The 20,833-nt window shown below is 34.7% G+C and overlaps 1 protein-coding gene across 2 annotated transcripts; it reads left to right on the top strand.

Annotated features, from left to right (window-relative positions):
- The first annotated feature begins 584 nt into the window (after positions 1-584).
- LOC131075391 (protein DETOXIFICATION 16-like) lies at positions 585-14,879 on the top strand. Of its 2 annotated transcripts, XM_059216601.1 has the most exons (9): positions 590-1,077; positions 5,992-6,536; positions 6,801-6,887; positions 7,019-7,075; positions 7,208-7,446; positions 7,562-7,680; positions 13,719-13,805; positions 14,257-14,322; positions 14,559-14,879. In XM_059216601.1, exons 1-9 carry the CDS (start codon positions 784-786, stop codon positions 14,577-14,579), a joined length of 1,515 nt encoding a protein of 504 aa, XP_059072584.1. In that variant the 5' UTR covers positions 590-783; the 3' UTR covers positions 14,580-14,879. The 2 variants fall into 2 exon arrangements, with proteins under 2 accessions (XP_059072583.1, XP_059072584.1); XM_059216600.1 differs by lacking the exons at positions 14,257-14,322; positions 14,559-14,879 and having other exon boundaries at positions 585-1,077; positions 13,719-14,230.
- The last annotated feature ends 5,954 nt before the right edge of the window (positions 14,880-20,833 follow it).

Below are 20,833 nucleotides of genomic sequence, written 5' to 3'. Positions count from 1 at the left end.
TGAGGGAAAATATGTAGGTTTTATAACATTAATAATGTACACAGTTATTATTTGAATGGTTTGGGTCATTGATTGAGTTTTTATGCTTGAATTTTTTTTTTTTCCATTTTTTGTTATGTTTAAAGTTCTAGTCACTTCTACATAGCTTTCACCTACTTAGCTAGCTTTGCTAAAAATTAAATAATTACAAAATGACAATTCATCTAGAAAAAAGATATAACATCCATTTTATATCGTGTGACTTGTTTGTCATGTGATCATTTTTGGATCCACATAACAATATTTAGTATAGATATATTCAATTATTATGTTATTTTTTAAGATAATACATCTATTTTATTTTATTTAAATTTTTTTATATTTATTGAAAAAAAATATGGTAGATTAAAAAAAAGAAAAGAACGAGATAGTTAATGATTGAATTGACAGATGAATATTAAAAACTTTTGGCATACTGTTTACCCTATGGCTCCAATTGCTAGCCTTTCAAATATCAGAATATGTACTAAAATAAAAATGCATCATAGGAGAGGCCAAAAAAAGTACCTTAAACTGGTATATTTTAGTGTGTGGCACAGAAGCAGACAAATGGCTGTGGTGGCCATCAACTTAGTTTTTGATTCCCTTACCAATACAGGATTTAAAAACTGTGATCAAGTGGAAGATTGTTTTTTTGCTGTTTTTTTCATCTCTCTTCTACGGAGGCGATTCAATATTCTTAACTTATAAACATACAAACCGGCTCATAAGTTGGTTGAATGTAGTTCGTTTATTCGATCGACCATGGACAGAGGTGATTCAATTTATTGTCATGGGCATGAGAATGATATGCTGGAGCCACTTTTAGTCAAGAAGGAAACAGTTGTATTTAGGGATAAAGTGCAGTGCAGTGGAGGTCTAGTATGGGAGGAAGTGAAGAAACAATGCTGTACAGCAGGCCCTATGGTGGCTGTGAATTTGTTACAGTTCAGTTTGCAGATGATATCTGTTATGATGGTAGGGCATTTAGGGGAGCTTGCTCTCTCTAGTGCATCTATTGCTACTTCCTTCGCAAATTTCTCTGGCTTCAGTGTGATGGTATGATTTAAAAATCTTGCTTTGGTTTGGTTTGCTTATATTGTAAGATTTTATAGTTTGAATACTTTCCTGATATTCTTTTCCTTCTTAAATTCCCCAAAAGGAAAAAGCTTTAGAAAATGTTGAAGAATAAAAGCATTATCTAAGAATCTGGAGTCTTTTCTTTCCAGGATGACTGGTGTCCTTAAATGCTTAGTAGCGCTGATTCCTAATGTACATGATTCCATAGATCTTGACCATTGTAAAGTGTAGAATTATAAGACATCAAATTGCTCTATTTTATAGACAAGCCATCCCCTGCAACCCATATTTGATAATTTTTAAATTCCTGCAACTAAGTAAACATTTCATAATGATGCACTGATGATAAGTAGTTAATCAGGCACAACCATGACAACTAACGTGCTCATCCTTAAATAAACAACACTAATTTTCATAAGATTACAATATATTGACTTTCATCTGCACATAATTGTTCTTGCTGACTGTCATTGCACACTGCTGAAGGATCTATGCTAGTGCTAAACAAAACTGCGCTTAACTTGACAACCTTTTCTTTTTCAGCTGCCAATAATTTGCCGGAAGAGTCTCATTCCATGTTGCATTTCCTGCAACACTATCTACCTCATACGTAGACTTTTGTCATATGCAGATCACATTTCCAATGTGGGTGAGGTCATCTCGTAACATCTTGGCTCCAATCACCTCTCACACAGATCGGTGGCATGGCCCGTAATCATGGCTTATGTATTTCTTTCCTTGACATTCTTAACACTTTCCTATTCTCATCCTTGGCACTTCCAATAAGCCACTTATAATTTCGTGACATTTACAATGCAGTTATTAAACTGCTCACACAGGTTCTTTCAAGAACCTCTCAGTGCAATCCTCAGTGGTAAGATTACAACGCACTATTAGAACTCTCTCACATAATGGAATATCATAACACATAGAATGGTGTGGTTCACACAACAAATACTCAACTAAAAACATTGATTTCATACAACAATTGTTAATGCTCCAATTATAAACAAATTAAGTTCACAATGCAAAAATTAAAGATAAAAAACAGATCCACAGCTCAGTGCAAGAAGCATGCCGAAAACACACTGAGAGATCCAATGATATCAGCTATAACAAAGGGCACCCCTATCACAGAACCAACGCCTGTAGTCAAAGAAGGGCTGGGCGATGATGCCTCAGTCTCAGCAGCAAAAACCACACCTGTCATCATCATCACAATCATCATAGCAACAAATACGAACTGCTCTGCTCCTGTCGTTGCTAATTTCTAACTTATCACAGATCTTCTGACAAAAGAAACAGTGCTGCTTTAAGATCTCTCAAGCACGATGCATAGTCATGTATTTACTTGCCATTTTGTAATGGAAACATAATTTGTATGTTGCCTCTCAAAACAACAAACTCAAAGCTTTCTTTAAATTTCCAAATCCTTAACTTGCACGACTTGGGGGCACTTTAGGACTGTCGAGGCCTTAGCATCAATCCTCCTTAACTGCACCAAACTTTACAAACTCTTTTTGATTGCTGGCTCTGATACCAAATCAGAAAACAAAGCAACAGAACAAAGCATAAACAAACACAAAAAATAGAGGAATTTAATACTATATTTTATCGATCAAATATTACATATTTATACAGCAGTTGAACAAACAACTTTCCTAAATGTCTGCTACACAGACTGACAGCAAACTGCTTTATGTTGAACAACACACTGATGAAGATGGACAGATAAATGATTGACAACAAACTGTATAAGGAGGGCTGATAATTAAAGAGATTGAAAACAACTCAATTACTGCTGCAAACTAACTGAAAGATGCAAGACATATACGCACAATTCTGTTTGACTTATTCTAACACAATGTTTGCAAGTTAAGTGGATTTGGGAAAATGGGTGACCAACCTTCTTGGAAATACTAATTAGTGATTTGAGTCTGATTGCAAGTGGGCCATTCAAGTTCCTGTTAGATGGGTGGAAAACACATGTAACTACCTATGAAACATGAGTTATTACAGTTGATAACTGAAATATTATTTTGATCATGATGCACTGTTGAAACATTATGTACTTTTTTTTATTAGATCCCAAGTACAAACTCAAATCATATGGCAGGCTTTTGATGTTTTCAATAGTTTTTGCTCCAGGTACTAAGAAATTTATCAATACCTCCTAGATGATTCGTTAAATTAACCTTCTTTTCAACTTGAAGGAGCATCCACAGTTAATGATAATTGGCATCAACCAAAAAAAAGAGTATTTTGTTTTTTGATTTTCTAAGTTTTGGTTTTTAGTATTTTATGTGGAATAATGTTGAAAAATGATTGTAATAAGCCAATTATTCTGTTAAATAATTTGGCAAGCTTGTAGTAGTCATTTGGTGAAGTTTCATGTAACTCCGACAAGATTTACTGTGTAAATTTTGGATTTACCCAACTTGGGCATTGGATGTGGGCCACTTACAAGCTATGAAATTTATTAAATGCTTTATGACAAAGTGGTATTGGCAAAAGTGGGCGCCCATGTTAGTGGTTATGGGTTTTGCTATTCCGAGAGTCAACAAGAGGCCAAATTTGAGCAAATTGTAAGAATGGTGTAAGAGCATTAGATTTGAGATTCCAAATTCAAATTCAAATGCAAATTTGGTTGGAATTAAGGGTGGGCGTATCCTTTCTGGGATTCTAATTTGGGCTAATGAAATGAAGTTTATTTCAGACAAATGACATGAAATTTCATTTTGGAGTTATTGATATTGAAAAGTGGGATTTCTTTTTTATAGTTTGGTGGATTTGTAGGTGTAGGCGTGGGGTTTTGGTAGGAGGTGGTTTTACCTCTTGTTTGCAGGCTTGAAGGTGGTTTTGCAGCTGCAAGATAGCTTTTGGAAGCCATTGTTGAAGACATACAGGTTATGATGAAGATTTGCAGGTTGCAGAGATAAGATTGCTACTGAGAAGAATCAATTTGGTGATGAAATTTCTGCAGTTTATTCTCCATGATCGTAAATGTTGCTAGTCTGATTATATATCAATTTTTCTTTATTTTTATCAGCCCATGAGGTTGCAACTTAATGTTATATCAGATTTGTAGATACTTAGTCTCATTTCAAGTGTTGTTGAATGAAGAAAATTACTCATATTTTCACATTTTATATGCCTACTCTACTCATTTTATGAGATTGGTTAAATGTTGTTGTGTGGGTTTTAGAGAGGGTTTTGTGTGTGTGTGTACCCTCTTACATCAGTGGTATCGGAGAAAGGTGATTCTGAGTGTGTTAACAGGTTCACTAGAGAGAGACAATTTGCACCAGGATTAAGCTTATGGGTATTGAGAAAAATGCATGCAAGAGGAGCTCCACGTGCTTGGGGTAGAGGTAAAGTTAGAAGTGGAGGTGAAAATCCTCCAGATGTTGTTCATGGTGATGATTTCAAAGCCTTGAGAAGGCAAGTTTAAGTTTTACAAGAGGAAATTGGAAGAGGTTTTGCTCAAAAGAGAGAACCTCAGAGTGAAAAGGATGAAGCTATAGAAAATGCGAATGATACAAGTGGTGAAGAAGATGGAGCAGCAACAAAGTTGTGAATGATCCTTTTTTAAGGTATTGTCAAGAATAGGAAAGAGACCAAAAATTGATGTTCCTACATTCAGTAAGAATTTGAATCCCGAAGAACTAGTGGATTGAATCAATGACATGGAAGAATATTTTGAATTCTAAGAGGTTGAAGACCTTGATAGAGTGAGATTTGCAAAAACGAGATTGAAGGGATATGCTTCAATTTGGTGGAGAGATGTTCTATTGGAAAGAGGATGGAGAGGCAAGGAGAAAATTACTAAGTGGGATAGAATGGTGGAGAAGATGAAAAGACAATTTATTTCGGACAAATGACATGAAATTTCATTTTGGAGTTAGTGAAATGGAAAATTGGGATTTCATTTTTTATAATTTGGTGGATTTGTAGGTGTGGGCGTGGGGTTTTGGTAGGAGATGGTTTTATCTCTTGTTTGTAAGCTTGAAGGTGATTTTGCAGCAGCAAGATGGCTTTTGGAAGCCATTGTTGAAGACATACAGGTTATGATGAAGATTTGCAGGTTGGAGAGCTAAGATTGCTAGTGAGAAGAATCAATTTGGTGATGAAATTTCTGTAGTTTATTCTCCATGATTGTAAATGTTGCTGGTCTGATTATATATCAGATTTTCTGTATTTTTATCACCCCGTGAGGCTGCAACTTAATATTATATCAGATTTGTAGAGACTTAGTCTCATTTCAAGTGTAAGAAAACTACTTATATTTTCAGATTTTATATGCCTATTTTACTCATTTTATGAGATTGGTTGATGTTGTTGTGTGGGTTTTAGAGAGGGTTTTGTGTGTGTGTGTACCCTCTTACATTACAACTAGAGTTGCTCAGCAGATACAAATATCGTTACTAATTTTGCTCCTGTATTGGACCTTTGAACCTGAGATCTAAATTTTGGAGAACAAAATTCAAATTTGATCTCTTTGATGCTCACTTGGTATCGGAACTTAAGTTATTTTGAGGTTGGTAATCTGCTTTCATGAATGCACTATAATGCTATAAAGCAAAATGAATAAGTCCATACTAATTTTTTATCTATTATCCTGTGAAATGAACAATAGTCAACCCTTTCCTTATTCGATGAATTTTTGAAAAGATTTTGTGGAAACCTAATAAAAATGTAACTTGATTCGATCTGCATACCTGCCACACTGGATTGACCCTAAAGATAATTTCAGCAGTTATTACGGTTCACTTCTTTTTGGAGATTTTTGAAGTCTACAGTAAGTATATTCTAAAAGGAAAAGATTTAAGTTTGTTTAGAAGTCATTAATGCAATGTTGTATGGACCAACTGTTTTTCTCTTTGACCTATACAGATGGGAATGGGAAGTACATTGGAAACACTATGTGGACAGGCCTATGGAGCAAAGCAATACCATCAGATTGGGATTCACGTGCAGAGAGCATTTTTTGCTCTTTTTTGTGTGAGCCTACCGCTTGCTGTGGTGTGGGCATACATGGGTAGCATTCTAATTGCATTTGGGCAGGACCCGTTGATATCATTTGAAGCAGGGAAATATGCCAGATGGATGATTCCCAGTCTATTTGGTTATGCAGCTCTTCAACCCCTTGTAAGATTTCTCCAGTCACAAAGCATTGTCTTTCCCATGATGCTATGCTCTGCAATTACTTTGTGTTTCCATGTTCCCATGTGCTGGGTTCTGGTATTTCAAATTGGATTAGGAAATAAAGGGGCTGCCTTGGCAAACAGCATTTCCAACTGGGTCAATGTGACACTTCTTCTACTATATATCAACATTTCACCTGCATGCAAGAGGACATGGACATCCTTTACATGGGAGGCTTTGCGTGATATTAAACATTTTTTCAAGCTTGCCATTCCATCTGCATTCATGATCTGGTATACTACTTAAATCTCTTAGCTGCAAAATTTGGTCCAAGTTATCGACGTACTACTTCATAGCATTTATGTGGTTAATATACTTCCCTTTATCCCTTCACAATATTCAAATTTGATAGAACATGATGAACATTTTGTCAAATAGACCAGATCCATGTTAATTCATCATACTATTCCACAAGTTGTTAATGATTTATGGTAGATTATTTTATAATGTTTTTTGAAAGTTATTTATTTAATTCATTATTCTATGGGTGTCAACAGCTTGCAGTGGTGGTCCTTCGAAATACTCATTCTCTTGTCAGGTCTGTTGCCCAATCCAAAACTTGAGACATCAGTTCTTTCAATCAGGTATGTATGTGTACTGGGAGAATTCTAAGCATGAAATGTGATATAAGAAGTTTAATTATAAATGAATCTTAAATAGGGTATTTTATTGCATCCGCTTCATTTTTATCCGAGCTAGTTTTCATATTTTGCAGCCTCAACACTTCTTCCCTAGCATATATGATTCCCTTCGGTTTTAGTGCTGCTGTAAGGTAAGTACATTTTACAGCTAACTAGTAAATTTCTCTATTTCTGTTAGTCATTTATCCTAGTCAACTACGAATCATTTAACCTATCAAAGATTTAATCAAAATCCTATTCAATAAAAAAATTTCACGTTGCAGTACACGAGTTTCAAATGAACTGGGAGCCGGACGCTCACATGCTGCCCGCTTAGCAGTGTATGTAGTGTTCTTTATAGCAATCATGGAGGCAGTCATGGTAGGATGTCTTTTATTCTCTATACGAAATGTTTGGGGTTACGCTTACAGCAATGAAAAGAACGTCATTGATTATGTTGCAAAGATGATCCCATTGCTAGCAGCCTCATCATTTTTGGAAGGATTCCAATGCATTCTTTCAGGTTCAGGTTACCTTTTATAGTCATATTTGGAGCTACAAACAAATTCATCTTGAAGTCATGATAGCATAACAACGCTTTCTGTTTAAGTAATGGTTTTTTGAAAATAATATTCCAGGCATTGCTAGAGGATGTGGGTGGCAAAAAGTGGGTGCTTATATTAATCTTGGAGCATACTACTTGGTTGGCATTCCGATATCTTTCTTTTTGGCCTTTGTACTGCATATTGGTGGCAGGGTCAGTTACCCTTTCCCCACTGATTTGATTTGTAAAGCTGTGAAATTTATGTTTTCAATGCTTAAGAAATAGATGAGAACTTTGGAAAAAACTTAAAAGTTTACCTTACCTCTTAGAGTAGATTTTTGACAGATAAATGATAATCCTGAAAATAGAACTGTTATTGAAATTATAAGTCTAATGTTCATCTGGCTAGACCATTCCCAGCAGCAGTCTGAGAATATAAGTTATTTTAACTATCATAAGGCATGCTATGAAGCATCCATATGTAAAGGCAATCTACTCATTTCAAAACTGTTGATTCAGATTAGGATGCCAGAAACTAGAAATTCTTACTTCATAAAGCTCACTTCATATTATATCTCATTGTCTAGATTTCTTTGCTACACAGTTCTTGACTATTTTCCATACAAGCTTGACTTTGTAATATCCACCCCTTGGACACTAAATTTTTTTTTTTTTTTTTTTTAACTACACTTAACATCCATTACAAACTTGATCAAATGATCATCTTCCATTTAATTTAGTAGTGTTGAATCTAATACTCCTTCAATCACCACAGTGGTGGCAACTCGACGATGCTTTATAGTTATATGCTTATGATCGAAGTATTAGCTTTCCATGAATAGGGTCATCTCATGACCCAAACATTAGCCTCAAGGGTTCACTCCTAATGACCTAGCCTACATATCCTCTGAGGGAAAGTCAAAGGCTATGTAGTTTGCATCCTGGAGACTGCTCTCTCCTCTTGATGAGATCTTGATCTCTCTCTAATCCTAAAAATTAATTAAGCGAACCTTTTAACTTAACCTCACTGCCAGAAGAGCTACACATTGCCATCAAGTGTTGGTTCCATAACCAAGAGTACCTGATAATTGGTGTTCAATGTGGACCTATACACAGAAGGGTCATATCACATCTACACTCGGTGATTATCACAATCACGTATACACAAGGAAATATTTCCTAGACATTACAAGTTCACATGAGGGCTAGCTCTAGCATACATCACATACCTAATGAGTAACCCACACATACATCACATAAACATTAATGGTTTTCTCATACAGGCATTACAGATGACGATGACTATCTCGTTTATATAGATCACAAGATATAAGTGATTGGCTCATCTACAAGCTTCAGAGATAAGTGACTGTTTCATATTCATGCATCACAAGTTAATAGTGATTGGCTCCTGTACATGCAACAATAGATAATAGTGATTGACTCAAGTACAAACACCACATATAATAGCGACTGGCTCCTATAAGCATCCTCAATGGATAACTATCTCCTGTCCATAGTGCATCCTAGATAGAGAAGGAATGTCGGTGCACTGCACACTATACCGTGGGTCCCATTCTTCTCCCTGGTCATTTGCACCAATGGATTTAGGTAGAGGATCTAGTGCATCCCATACTACACCTTGGGTCCATCCTCAACCCAACAAGGTCAAGTATACCATCAAACAACGGGGAAGAGGATTCAATGCATCCCATACTACACTGCAGGTCCGTCCTCAATCCCAAGGACTTCCACAAGTAGTGAACCAACCTAGCTGCTGGATTCCGACTTCAATCGCCTATAGGCCACTGACAACAAGTCAGTCCAACCAGGAAGAAGTAGCTTCTGACATATACCTCATAGTGACCTTAGAGATATTGTCAGCTACCTTCTTCACAATCTCAGTTTACACTTGGCATCCATCACCCCCATGCTAGGTGACTGCCAGTGAACCCATCCGATACAATGGTTAGCTCCGATTACCGCTACCCGCATGGTGAGGTAACTACCCGTGCAACTGTTATCGTATCAAATCCCGGATAGCCCTTAGCAACCCTTCACCTCCGTGAACCTGGTGAGTGTTGGCTGATCCAACAATACAACAGTAGCTCTAGGCCTCCACCATTGGCACGGTCCAATGACTCGACCTGCTAATTGTTACCGTATCATGTCTAGGGTAGTCCAGGCAACATCACCTCCATGAACCAGGTGGTTGCCGACTAATCCCTTGCAGTAGCCCAGACATCGATCATTGGCACGGTCCAATGACTGCTTGTCTCTGCATAAATATCCCGATGCTTCACTCTTGTGGGGGTCATACACATCAAGATTCACAATACTAGGCAAATAGACAAGTACATCACAATCAAGCAATTGAGGAGCCAATAACTCTAGGTTTAACTTCACAAAGACATGATACAATTGTAAAGAACCAACACAAGATGGCCTCCTCTCATTTTGTACCCTTGAGCCATTACCGACTATATGGTAGTCAACCCATGTTCACTTCCTTGAACTTGCTATCCAATGACACATTACATCATATATACACTTTATTAATTTTCTTAAATCTTTTATAATCTTTTAATGCCTAATCGGCCTCATCTGAAGCCTACTAGGGAGGTAAGGTCAAAACATTAGGAATAACTCCGAACCTTAGAGTTATTCCCCCCTAGACCCTACCCCTACGAACTTGAGGTCACAGGGGCATCCTTCACCCAAGGACCGCCTACATTCCCGCTTCCAAATGGGTCAAAGTCACACGTAGTTCTCCTCCTCAGATCTCTTGAGGACTCCTACACTTAGCTTCCCATAACCAACATTTTATTAATGTTTCCCTTAGGTACTAGGTCTTACCCAAATAGAATTCCCTTAAATTACTTGCGCTAGTCATTAGTGCTTAATGGAAGAGAATTCTAATGCCGTTTAGCAACCTGTACTACAACACTTCCGTTGAAGATATTAAGGTCTTGAATTAGACTCTTCCTAGTGTTATTCATAAACCAACTCAAATAACCGAGGTTTGTATTATCAACATAAGGCTAGGCTTATTACTCAACATAAACTTTGTTTGGTTTACCCAACATGTAGGAAAACACTTACATTTCATGTTTACATAATAGATTCACTATAGCGAGTGTTATAATCAAGGAGTCGATATTTTACAATATTATAAAGCTGTTACAAACATTATGCACAAACAATTGAAAGACCTAACCTATCTATTACCAAATTGCTTAAAGCATGAATAATACTTGAGTTATACACAAGATAGTTTGTATCTCTATATCCATTGGAGAATCATGTAAGGATTTACACTCAATAATATTGATATCATTAGAAAAAATGAACCTCTCAATTTTGTTTCCCTAATACTCATACTTCAAGGGTAACATACAACTTCTAGTACCCGAATAATAACACCATGCATGTATCTATCATTTTCCACCTATCCCATGATGGCATTTCTTTCCATTTAATTTTTAACATACATATATCATTTGCACATAAGTCATGGGCACCATTGTATCACGTGCCTTGACTCAACCATATAGTAATTATAGTAATATGTTTAAAGTGATGGCCATCGGCCAATTTCGGTCTGAAATAGAATAACGACATATTATGCTACATGGCTTAACGGGACTAAGTATCATTAACATACTATATACTATTTTACGTCTTATTATTTAACCATTATATCGAACTATGTTAATAGTTATAATATAAACTCAAAAGATGGTTTAAATTTACACCAACCTTTTTGCTGAGTAGGCCTTATTAGCCCTCCCCTCTTAGATATCAAGTGATAAACCATAATTAAAACTGGTCTCATGCTATTGCACCCTTGTTATAGCTTATCCTTGCTAATGACTTGTGGGTCTCAACAGATCTCCTGAGCATTCCATCATGTTTGAGGGCCTAAGATAGGAAAATGAATTGTCACCTCTATAACTAGTTTAACTGCATACCAAGGTTAAAATGCTCTTCCTATAATAATTAAAATTATGGCACTTCATTTCTTCCCAAGATTAATAAGATCCTACAACAATTATCTAAAAACATAATACCGTTCGTTTTAATTCAAGATCTCCCCACCCCCTTCTACATAAGGATCTAGGACCACGTTCATAATTAATCTCTACTTAAATAACAAAGATCTTGATAACCATATACATTTCATTAAGTAATATTATTCATAATTAAAGGTAGTTCCAAAGTAGTAAATTTAGGTGAAAATATCTAGTCTTACATAAAGATGCCATTAGTTTGGTGTTTTCATGATGCGTGAATATTCTTCTATTACCAAATAGGACCCATAAATTCGATAAACCTTAAAGTTGAAGGATGGAATTCCAAATTCAACTCAGGCCATCCTTGATATAATTTTAACCTTATCTAATTTTTGAGAGGGCGTACACTGTTGGTTGAGAGAATTTAACCACCAACCGAAGATTCTTCTTTTGCCTACACGGCTAAAGAGTTTTCATACAGATGCTATTTACTCTAATATTCATCAAACATCAATTATTTTATTTTAAGAATTTCCAAGTACCACATGCATATTGGGTTTGCTTCCTCATTTTCAATTAATTTTAATTATTCATTTACCGAAGCTTCCAAACCCGATAGCTCTTCCTGTGACAACTATTAACTCTAAATTTAGAAGTAATAGTAAGCATTCAACCTGCACAATGAATTCAATTGCAATAGTATAGCTGTCTCTTTAATTGCCATTGTGTTCTTTAGTAATATTATTACATAAAGAATTGAAAATGCTAGAATAGGGCTATGATATATTTCAGTGAATAATATAAATAGAACAATAAATAAAACCGTACCTATTCCTATGGGCTTTGCTGTCATCATGACACAATTCATTGTGAACCCATTTGTGATTTCCATCCAGAGCTTCCTCCATATGCTCCTCTTACAGTTTGTCTGGTAGCTTTATGTGACTGGCCTCTTTATCCTTGCTTGATCTTCCCCTCCAAACCCATAGTAATTAATCTCCTCTTATCTCAAAAACTATGTCTCCAAGGTCATAGTGTCTCAGAGTTTGCGTTGTTGCAAGGCATGCACAAAGTGGTGTTTCTGAAAGGCTTCTAAAACTTCCAAACAAATGTTGATGGCTGGAGTAAAGTCCTCTCCACAGCCCTTAGCCCGCATCTTTTTGCCTATGCAAATACGAGAGCTTTGGAACAGGGTATGGACATCCATCAAAGCATAAAGGTAAGGGAAATTTTAGCAGATATTGTAGTTGGACATGTACGCAAAATGGGGAATCATAAACAAGACCCGCGAATTGTTTGACATAATGTCTCAAAGAATTATGCGCTCCTAGACTAGTATGATTGCAGGATGTGCACAAAAGTGGAGTTATTGAGAGGACTGAAGGCTTCAGAAACTCTCGAGCAATGCAATTGGTGAACCCATGTTCACCATTAACAGCCAAATAGATACTTTGTAGTGGCACACGCCTTGCCACCACGCACTTTCCTTTCAGGCTGGGTCACTTTATTTGCAACCCGTGAAGCTGACTTTTAGCAGAAGAAACCAACATGGAGTTGGAAGACAACATTGAGAGGAGTGTTCGCTCTCCTCATGTGTGCTCCCTAGTTTCCTCTCCTCTGCGAACATGCCCCTCTTCCGTTCTCCACTCGATTCTTGCCTTTCCTTCGAAAACAAAGCCCCCCAAAACAATGGCGATTCCTCGAGGGTTACGAGTACTTTTCCCTACATTTCAGACCATGCATTGTCCTTGCCTTATAATTAAATGACCAAAGAGGTGAGACGCCATGCTTATCGGCTGCATAACTATTTCACAGCATACCTATGCCATTCGTATTTATTCCGAGTTGTCTCCTCACTGTGAGAGCCATTCTTATTTTTTTCAAGTTGTCTCCTCACTGTAAGAGGAATAGTTGGCTTCATTAATGGTGCCTTACCTTGTTGATTAGTTGGTGGATAATGCCACAAACATAGCAATGCTTCCCTTTTATTAAATATTTGTTCAATCAATGCCCCATCAGAATGTCCTGACGTAGGGATGTGACAGACTTATTGTATTTTACTAAATGTGGAAGAGACTCGTTCAGAATTTTCCTTGTTCCTTTCCTCTAGCAATAGTAGAGAAAGCACACAATAGAAAACAGAATACTAAATGCTGGTGTTTACAAATGAGAAAACAGTATACTACATATTTAACATTTTGATTTGATGATTATACCAAATTTTCATGGATGTTTCAGGGACTCTGGCTCGGAATTATCTGTGGCCTTTCTGTACAATCAATTTTACTAAGCCTAGTAACAACATGTACAGGCTGGGAACAACAAGTAAGTAGCTCCAATTTTAGTATTCTAAAGAGAAAATTGCAGCAATTATTGGTTTATCTGAGAAAAGAAGACATGGATTGTATCCATTTATTTTTTCCGCAATGTAAATTATACGAGGCATAAGAATGAATATCAATAACCCAAGGCAGCCTGTAATGAATCTTATTTATATCAGACTGATTTCCAATTTCATTTGAGTTTGAAGTTTATCTACATGATTTCATCGTTTTGATTTGATTTGATGCACATTACATACATTAATGGAAGGTATATGTACACATACACATAGCATCTAGGCCAACAAATTTGTTTGCTCTTACATACTATCTTTCTCTTTACAGTCTATTGAATTGGCCATGAAAATGAATGCTTGCTTTGAATCTAGCTGAATATTATCCATGAAAGTAGTAATATTGTTTACTCACATAAACATTGGTTGTCTTATGGGTAGGCAAGAAATGCAAAAGACAGAGTATATTCATCATCATTACCCATAGCAATTGATAATATAACAAAGGTATGAACTTGTTATTATGCTTTTAAGAGAAGGCTGATTTGGGGGAAATTAAGAACGAAAAGCTCTCTCAGATAAAAGACATGCAAAAAAGCATCTAAAGAAAAATGTTTTGATGTTTCTAAGCTGATTAAATACTGGGAAATTCAATTGATGCATTGTAATGAACGTTTTTCATCAAACAGGATGATAAAAAGTATCAACCTTGATGCTAATAAGTTTTGTAATCAATTTTCTAGGTCTTGAACGAAGAAAGTTGATTTTTGTCTACCTTCAGCTATAAAATGTGTCAGGGTACTCCAGCTGTAAAGGCAATGCCATTATTAAATGAATATTTCCCTTTATTTATTTAATAAGCTTGATAGAGCTGGAAAGAGTGGCTTCATTGTTGGAGATTGGTGATAAGAAAAATTGTCCATCTGCTTCAAATTCAAATCAATGTTCACAAGGACCATTGTAATCGTCTCTAATGTGCTATTGTGCATCATTATTTTCCTTGAGAAGCCGTTTGTAATGTCTCGGGTGTTTTTATTTTGTACTATAGTTGAATTTTGGTTTTACTCTGTTATTTTTTAGTGATAATGTTGTATCATTATCAATGCGTTTTTTGATCTGTTTTTTTCAGCATCTGGATGGTTGACTATGTTATTTTTCATGTCTTTATTATGTTTGGATTATTAGATTAGTTCCACTTTACTGTTTTCACTATATATGATATAGATGTGTTCATTATATTTTATACAACACTCTAGATTACTATTGATTTCTACATCTTTATGTCCAACTCATTTTTAAGGATTCATTTGGATATCATGCCATGTTGGGTGTTTGTTGCACTTGCTCGGCTATTCTTTAATGGAGTACGTAGATCTGATATTTCACTTAAGCATGGAGGTATGATATTTTTTCCCAATGATGGTCAATTTAAAGATGGCCACATTGGGTAAAACATGTTTGATAACCTACATCTCATTCAATTGAGTGTGAAATGAGTCTTGTGAATTCCTAGGTAAATTTGGATCTGTATTGATGGTGGTTTCAAAATCTATATGTTGTGTTTGAACTTGTAAAGTGGGCAAGTCCTTTATGTGTGGTTTTTGTTGTCCTACTGCATTTTAAGTTATATCAAATACATGTTTGTCATATTTACAAAGTTTTCAATGTTTTGAGTAGAAAGATAATTAGTTGTACCTATGGAAACATGTTTGCTACAGATTTTATATGTAGTGATAGAAATTAAAGTGTATTTAATCATTTTTTAAAAATAAATTACTTACTCGTGGGAAATAGAATTGCCTTTATTGAAGATTTATTTAATTTAATTTGTTTCAATCTCATGTGATCACTAGAAAAATATCGATGAGAAAAGATTAATTATAAATTAATTCTCATGCATTAGCTTAGTTTATATTTGGTGCAAAGATAATTTGTTAAATGTTTAAAACAAATATAATATGAAGAGAATGTTGTTTCTAGAATTGATTGTGTTAGAGTGAAAGAGGGGTGAAAATTTATTCAAAGCAAGGGCACCAAACCACCCTGTCAAGATCCACTAAGTGATCTAACTGAAGAGACAAATCCAAGGGTAACTGACCTTTATCCACAACATTCCAGTTATGCATGTAATCAAAAGCCCATTTGGCCAGACAGTCCGCAACACCATTCCACTCACTAGGAATATGCAAAAAAGTAACAGAATCCAAAGAAGCACTCAAATGAAGAATCTGGTTAACAACGAAAAGTAACTGCCAACTAACATCCTCAGAACGTGGCCGAGTCAACAAATTCACCACCACCTGCGAATCTAATTCACAAATGAGCTTGCGCCAACAAAGAGCACAAGCTCGCTCCACAACAGATAAAAGAGCGAGAGCCTCCATCAAATTATTAGTATGACACCCTTTATAAACAAAAAAAATAAACCGAACATTCCTCAAACTATCTTTACCAACACCACCAATACCAGCAGGGCCAGGGATTCCCCATGAGGACCCATCCGTGTTGATTTTAAGAATACTGGGCAGAGGAGGACTCCACCTCCCCACCCTATTTATTTTCCGAAGAGGGTGCCTGCACCTATTTCGCATGATCTGGTATTGTGGGGGAGGAAGATGGAGACGATTGTAGCAACTAACATCACTTGGGTCCACAGCTTCCGACAAGTCACATCTAGCTGAAATAGTTTCTCCCAGAGAGTGGAGAATTTTCCACCACAAATGTTAGGCCCCCAACTGAACATCTTGAAAGATCTGACGATTCCTTTCCAACTAGATATTCCAAATAATAAAAGAGGGGCCAAGAGTCCAAGCAACTTGAAGAAAAGAGGTTTTAATAGGAGTCTTGCCCCATCTAACAAAAAAACTCAGCCAAAGAAGAAACATGCCAACAAGCTTGGTTCCACACATCCCACCATAAATGCCAAATATATCTAGTGAAGGAGAATTGATTGTGTTGAAGATTTTTTGCATCAACGTTTTGAATCACAATAAATTCTTAGAAACAACATTCTCTTCATATGATGGATTTTGGAAGTCTCTTAGCATTGACAAATATTATAATGGAAATGTTTTAAGTGGAAAAACATTCAATTGTTGAAAAAGCTCCTATTTGAAATATTCTTGAAGTGGAAATGGAGGAAAATGGGGAATGAGCAATTGAGCATGATTGCATGAGTTTATTGCAAGGTTTATTTCACCTTAATTTATAAGAGGTAACTTCTCTCTTCCTTGGTTTTCTTTTGAGCCTATAGTTAGTTATTTCTTTGAGAGGAAAAGAACAAAAAAATGGTTTCTTCCTACTACATAGTTTAAGGAAATTGAGTCATTGTCATCTTAGTCACGGGTAAAATATAACTAAAAATAGATCTCATTGTAGTATAATGTAGTTTCCAACATATCAAATTTGAATAGCATTGGTGGACTGGAGATCTTAAGGAAGGATCATTCTTGACTAATATGAAACAAGAACAAATCATCTAGAGAACATTTGCCATAATATGCAACTAAGCCATAATGCAACCCCACCAATGCAAATCTTTAATACTATGGTTGTATAATAAGGTGAAAGTTTAACCAATATTTAAAAAGGGAGAATATCAATGAGCTTACACAATAAAATTTTAGTTTCTTTCTAGAAGTTAAGTAGACGAATATTAGAAGATTGTTAAAGTAATGATATATGTGTCTCACACTGTATTTACATGGTAAATATGCAAATTGTTTGTTTAGAGATGAAATTGTATCGTTGACTATATTTATTCTATATTTATTAATTTATTAAAAAATAAAAAATAATAGCATTCAGATTTTCAATTAATAAATTAATATAGAATAATTAAGGTCAACTATGCATTTTGATCCTTGAATAGACATCATCGTAAACATGTATGCAAAATTAGAAGTGTAGAAAAGGTACAAGTTTGGCAAAATGGCTTAAATAAATGTCATGTCCTCTAGAAACCTCATTAATTTTCTTGAATGACCCATAGCCTCATTGTAACTTGGACTAGAGGTAGGTTTCGTCATCAAACTATATTAAGCAGACTAATGTGTGTGTAATGGTTATGAACTTTGATGTATGTGCTAACTTTGATGTATGTGTTAACTTTAATGTATAGACTAATATGTGTGTAATGGTTATGAACTTTGATGTATGCGTTAACTTTAATGTATTGATTATATGTGAGGACTAATCCAGGGTGATGAATTGGTTGGTTGGTAGGCTTGTGTGAGAATTGTAGTTGGTTGCAGGTGCTTGAGGTGGAAAGTGAAGTCTATGATCTAATGGGAAGATATATAGGAAAACGGTAACACCATTTTAGTTTTTAGACCTTGTTTACAATTTTCGTCAACCTAAAGCTTTTCTTATCCTATAATAACTTTAGTTGTCTATCTAATCATGATAATTATGTGTTCTGATATGTTGGAGACATTGATAATAAACTTAATCTCCATTAACCAAAAAAATCTAACTAATAAATTCGCTAATTTCGCCGAAGGCGACTCTTTATCTGAAATGGACCGGCTAATTGTTTCGCATCTACGGTGCAGATTCTTCTAGACAGAGTGCAAGATGATTCAGATCATCCTGGCGGTTGATTTTTGTTTGTTTTTCATTCGTCCAGTTGTTGTCAAATGCACTGCAAACTCCCCAAAATGAACCCATAGCTGATGTTTGGGACTTTGCACTCCTTTAGTGAATGTCAAATCAATATTTACTCTTTGCACTCGCCAGTTACACGATGGCAGTGATCAGACAGTAATGTTTTTATGACGAGAAGATTAAAAGAAACGGTAACTATAGCATTGTCAAATCGGTTGCTGCGAATGTCAAATGAGCTTTCTGACACCCACTCCTCCTGTTCTCTTGTTCTGATCATTATATCGATGTTTCTTATGTGAATTGCATGACCTCTTTTTAATAAAAATCGATGGCTAAAAAATTCGCAAGATGATTGCATCAATTTAAACCGTCAGATTTTATACTTGCAAGCTTTCGTCAAGAAAGGCCAAATGACCTCCTCCTCCTTGTGTGTAATTACTTGACTTTAACGATTCTAGAAAACATCTTAAAAACAAGGATTTCTGAAGATCTACTATTATATAACCACGTATGCCTCTCTTGAAATCCCACCCACAATTTTGGGATTTAAGAGTACCTTAAAGAAATTCACTTAATTAAATATTCCTTTAACTTTAAAAAAAACAAAAAGACAATTCGATACTTCCTATGAATTAGTTAGGAAATTATATTTTTATCATAAAATAGTATTTTATATAGAATAATATTTCAAAATCAAATGTAAAGTGAATTTTGAAATTATTTTTATTTTTAACTTATAGTGTATTCTTTTTATTATGATTATATGGTTTGTTTACTATTTTATATTATATTTTGATTGTAAAGTAATTTTTAATATATAATAATATTTTAAAATCAAATTTAAAGTGAATTTTGAAATTATATAAAATAATTTAGATAATTGAAAAAATATTAAATATATATTTTTTAATTTAAATGTTTTGATCAAGTAAAAACAGGTTTTTGAAAGGAACCCAAACCTTTTACATATCAGTAAAAAGAAAAAGCATTAGAGCATAAAAGATCCATGCATGATCACCCCAACAAAAAAACTGATCCAACCCAAACCAAAAAGGGATCACAAAACACATAGAGCCGCATAAAGACAACAAAAAGATAACAAAAGGACAACACAAAGACAAAGACAGAGACCGAGACAACTAGATATTTTTCCTAATATCTTCTGCGTGAACCACCATTTGCTTCATGTTGTTCAGAGAGGTCTTCAAATCATCCAGCTCTCGTCCCTTGATGTCACCCTAATTCCTGGTGTTGGCTCTAGTCCTCTTCTCATGACCTTTTTTCTCCAACTGGTCCTTGTTGCCCTCTTTATCGTTAATGTTATCAAATCTGTTAATCAGAATGTTCATATTGTCCATAGAGGCTTTAAGAATCTGGAAATTATGTTTAGCTATCCTCTTCACAGTTAGTTCCATCTTGTCGACTCTATTGCCCAGATTATTCATGGTAATTTCTGGCCCATTCGCCTCTCTATTCCCTTCCATTTCCTTAACCTTCTTTTCAGTTTCAAGAATTTTACCAACCATGTTTTCAATAGCTTCAACATTGTTGATTGCCACCGCCAATTCTTTAACATTTTCAGAAAGAGGTTTGTCGCCTATCGTGGCATTTTTTAATTTAAATGTTATTTATTAATTTATATTATATTTTAAAAGAATTACACATAATAACACATTTAATTAAAAATAAAGATAAATTTATAATTTATTTACAATATTATAAATAATTAAAGGAAAAAAAAAGAATATTTTAAAAAATAAATAATAAAATACATTTATTTTCATTTATATTTTGTTTCTTATTTTATATTACATTTTTACTATAAAGTAAATTTTTACGCATATAATACATTAAAATCAATTTCAAATTTATCTAAAATAATAAATAACAATATTTAAAAGTTATATTAGTTTGAATAACATTATTATTATTATATTTTAAAAGAGATTATTATTAATATTTCTATTTAACAATGAATCTATGATATCAAGAGATAACAAAAAAATACATAATCAAAATCAAATAGATTATTATTAATATTTCTATTTAACAACGAATCTATGATATCAAGAGATAACAAAAAAATACATAATCAAAATCAAAAAAATATTTTTTTTAAGTTTCATTTATTGTTTAACTTTTAAAATTTGGTTTTAGTTGCGACTTTTAATATAGAAGTTAAAATTTTACCTTTAACAATTTTTATATTGGTTATTTTTATTGTTTTGATAAAAAACACATAGCTACAATACAGACCCTCTATTCTCATTGAAATGTTAGGACTACAACAACAAATGATAATTTCATTCATTTCAAATCTGCAAAATAATATTTACAAATTGGGCCTTCAATTGGCCTCTCTTATGTAACCTCCTCATTGTCACTCTTATTAAACCTCTACAGCCAATATAGG

Source organism: Cryptomeria japonica, chromosome 2 (assembly GCF_030272615.1).
Source record: "Cryptomeria japonica chromosome 2, Sugi_1.0, whole genome shotgun sequence".
Taxonomy (NCBI): domain Eukaryota; kingdom Viridiplantae; phylum Streptophyta; class Pinopsida; order Cupressales; family Cupressaceae; genus Cryptomeria; species Cryptomeria japonica.
This window is presented reverse-complemented; position numbering and strand designations above follow the sequence as displayed.

What these genes read in the sequence shown, in the direction of transcription:
- LOC131075391 (XM_059216600.1), top strand. Translation starts at nt 784, where the DNA reads ATGGACAGAGGTGATTCAATTTATTGTCATGGGCATGAGAATGATATG. An exon ending in GGTTTTAGTGCTGCTGTAAG is followed by an intron (nt 7,076 to 7,207) that starts GTAAGTACATTT and finishes TTCACGTTGCAG; the next exon opens with TACACGAGTTTCAAATGAAC. An exon ending in ATTCCAATGCATTCTTTCAG is followed by an intron (nt 7,447 to 7,561) that starts GTTCAGGTTACC and finishes ATAATATTCCAG; the next exon opens with GCATTGCTAGAGGATGTGGG.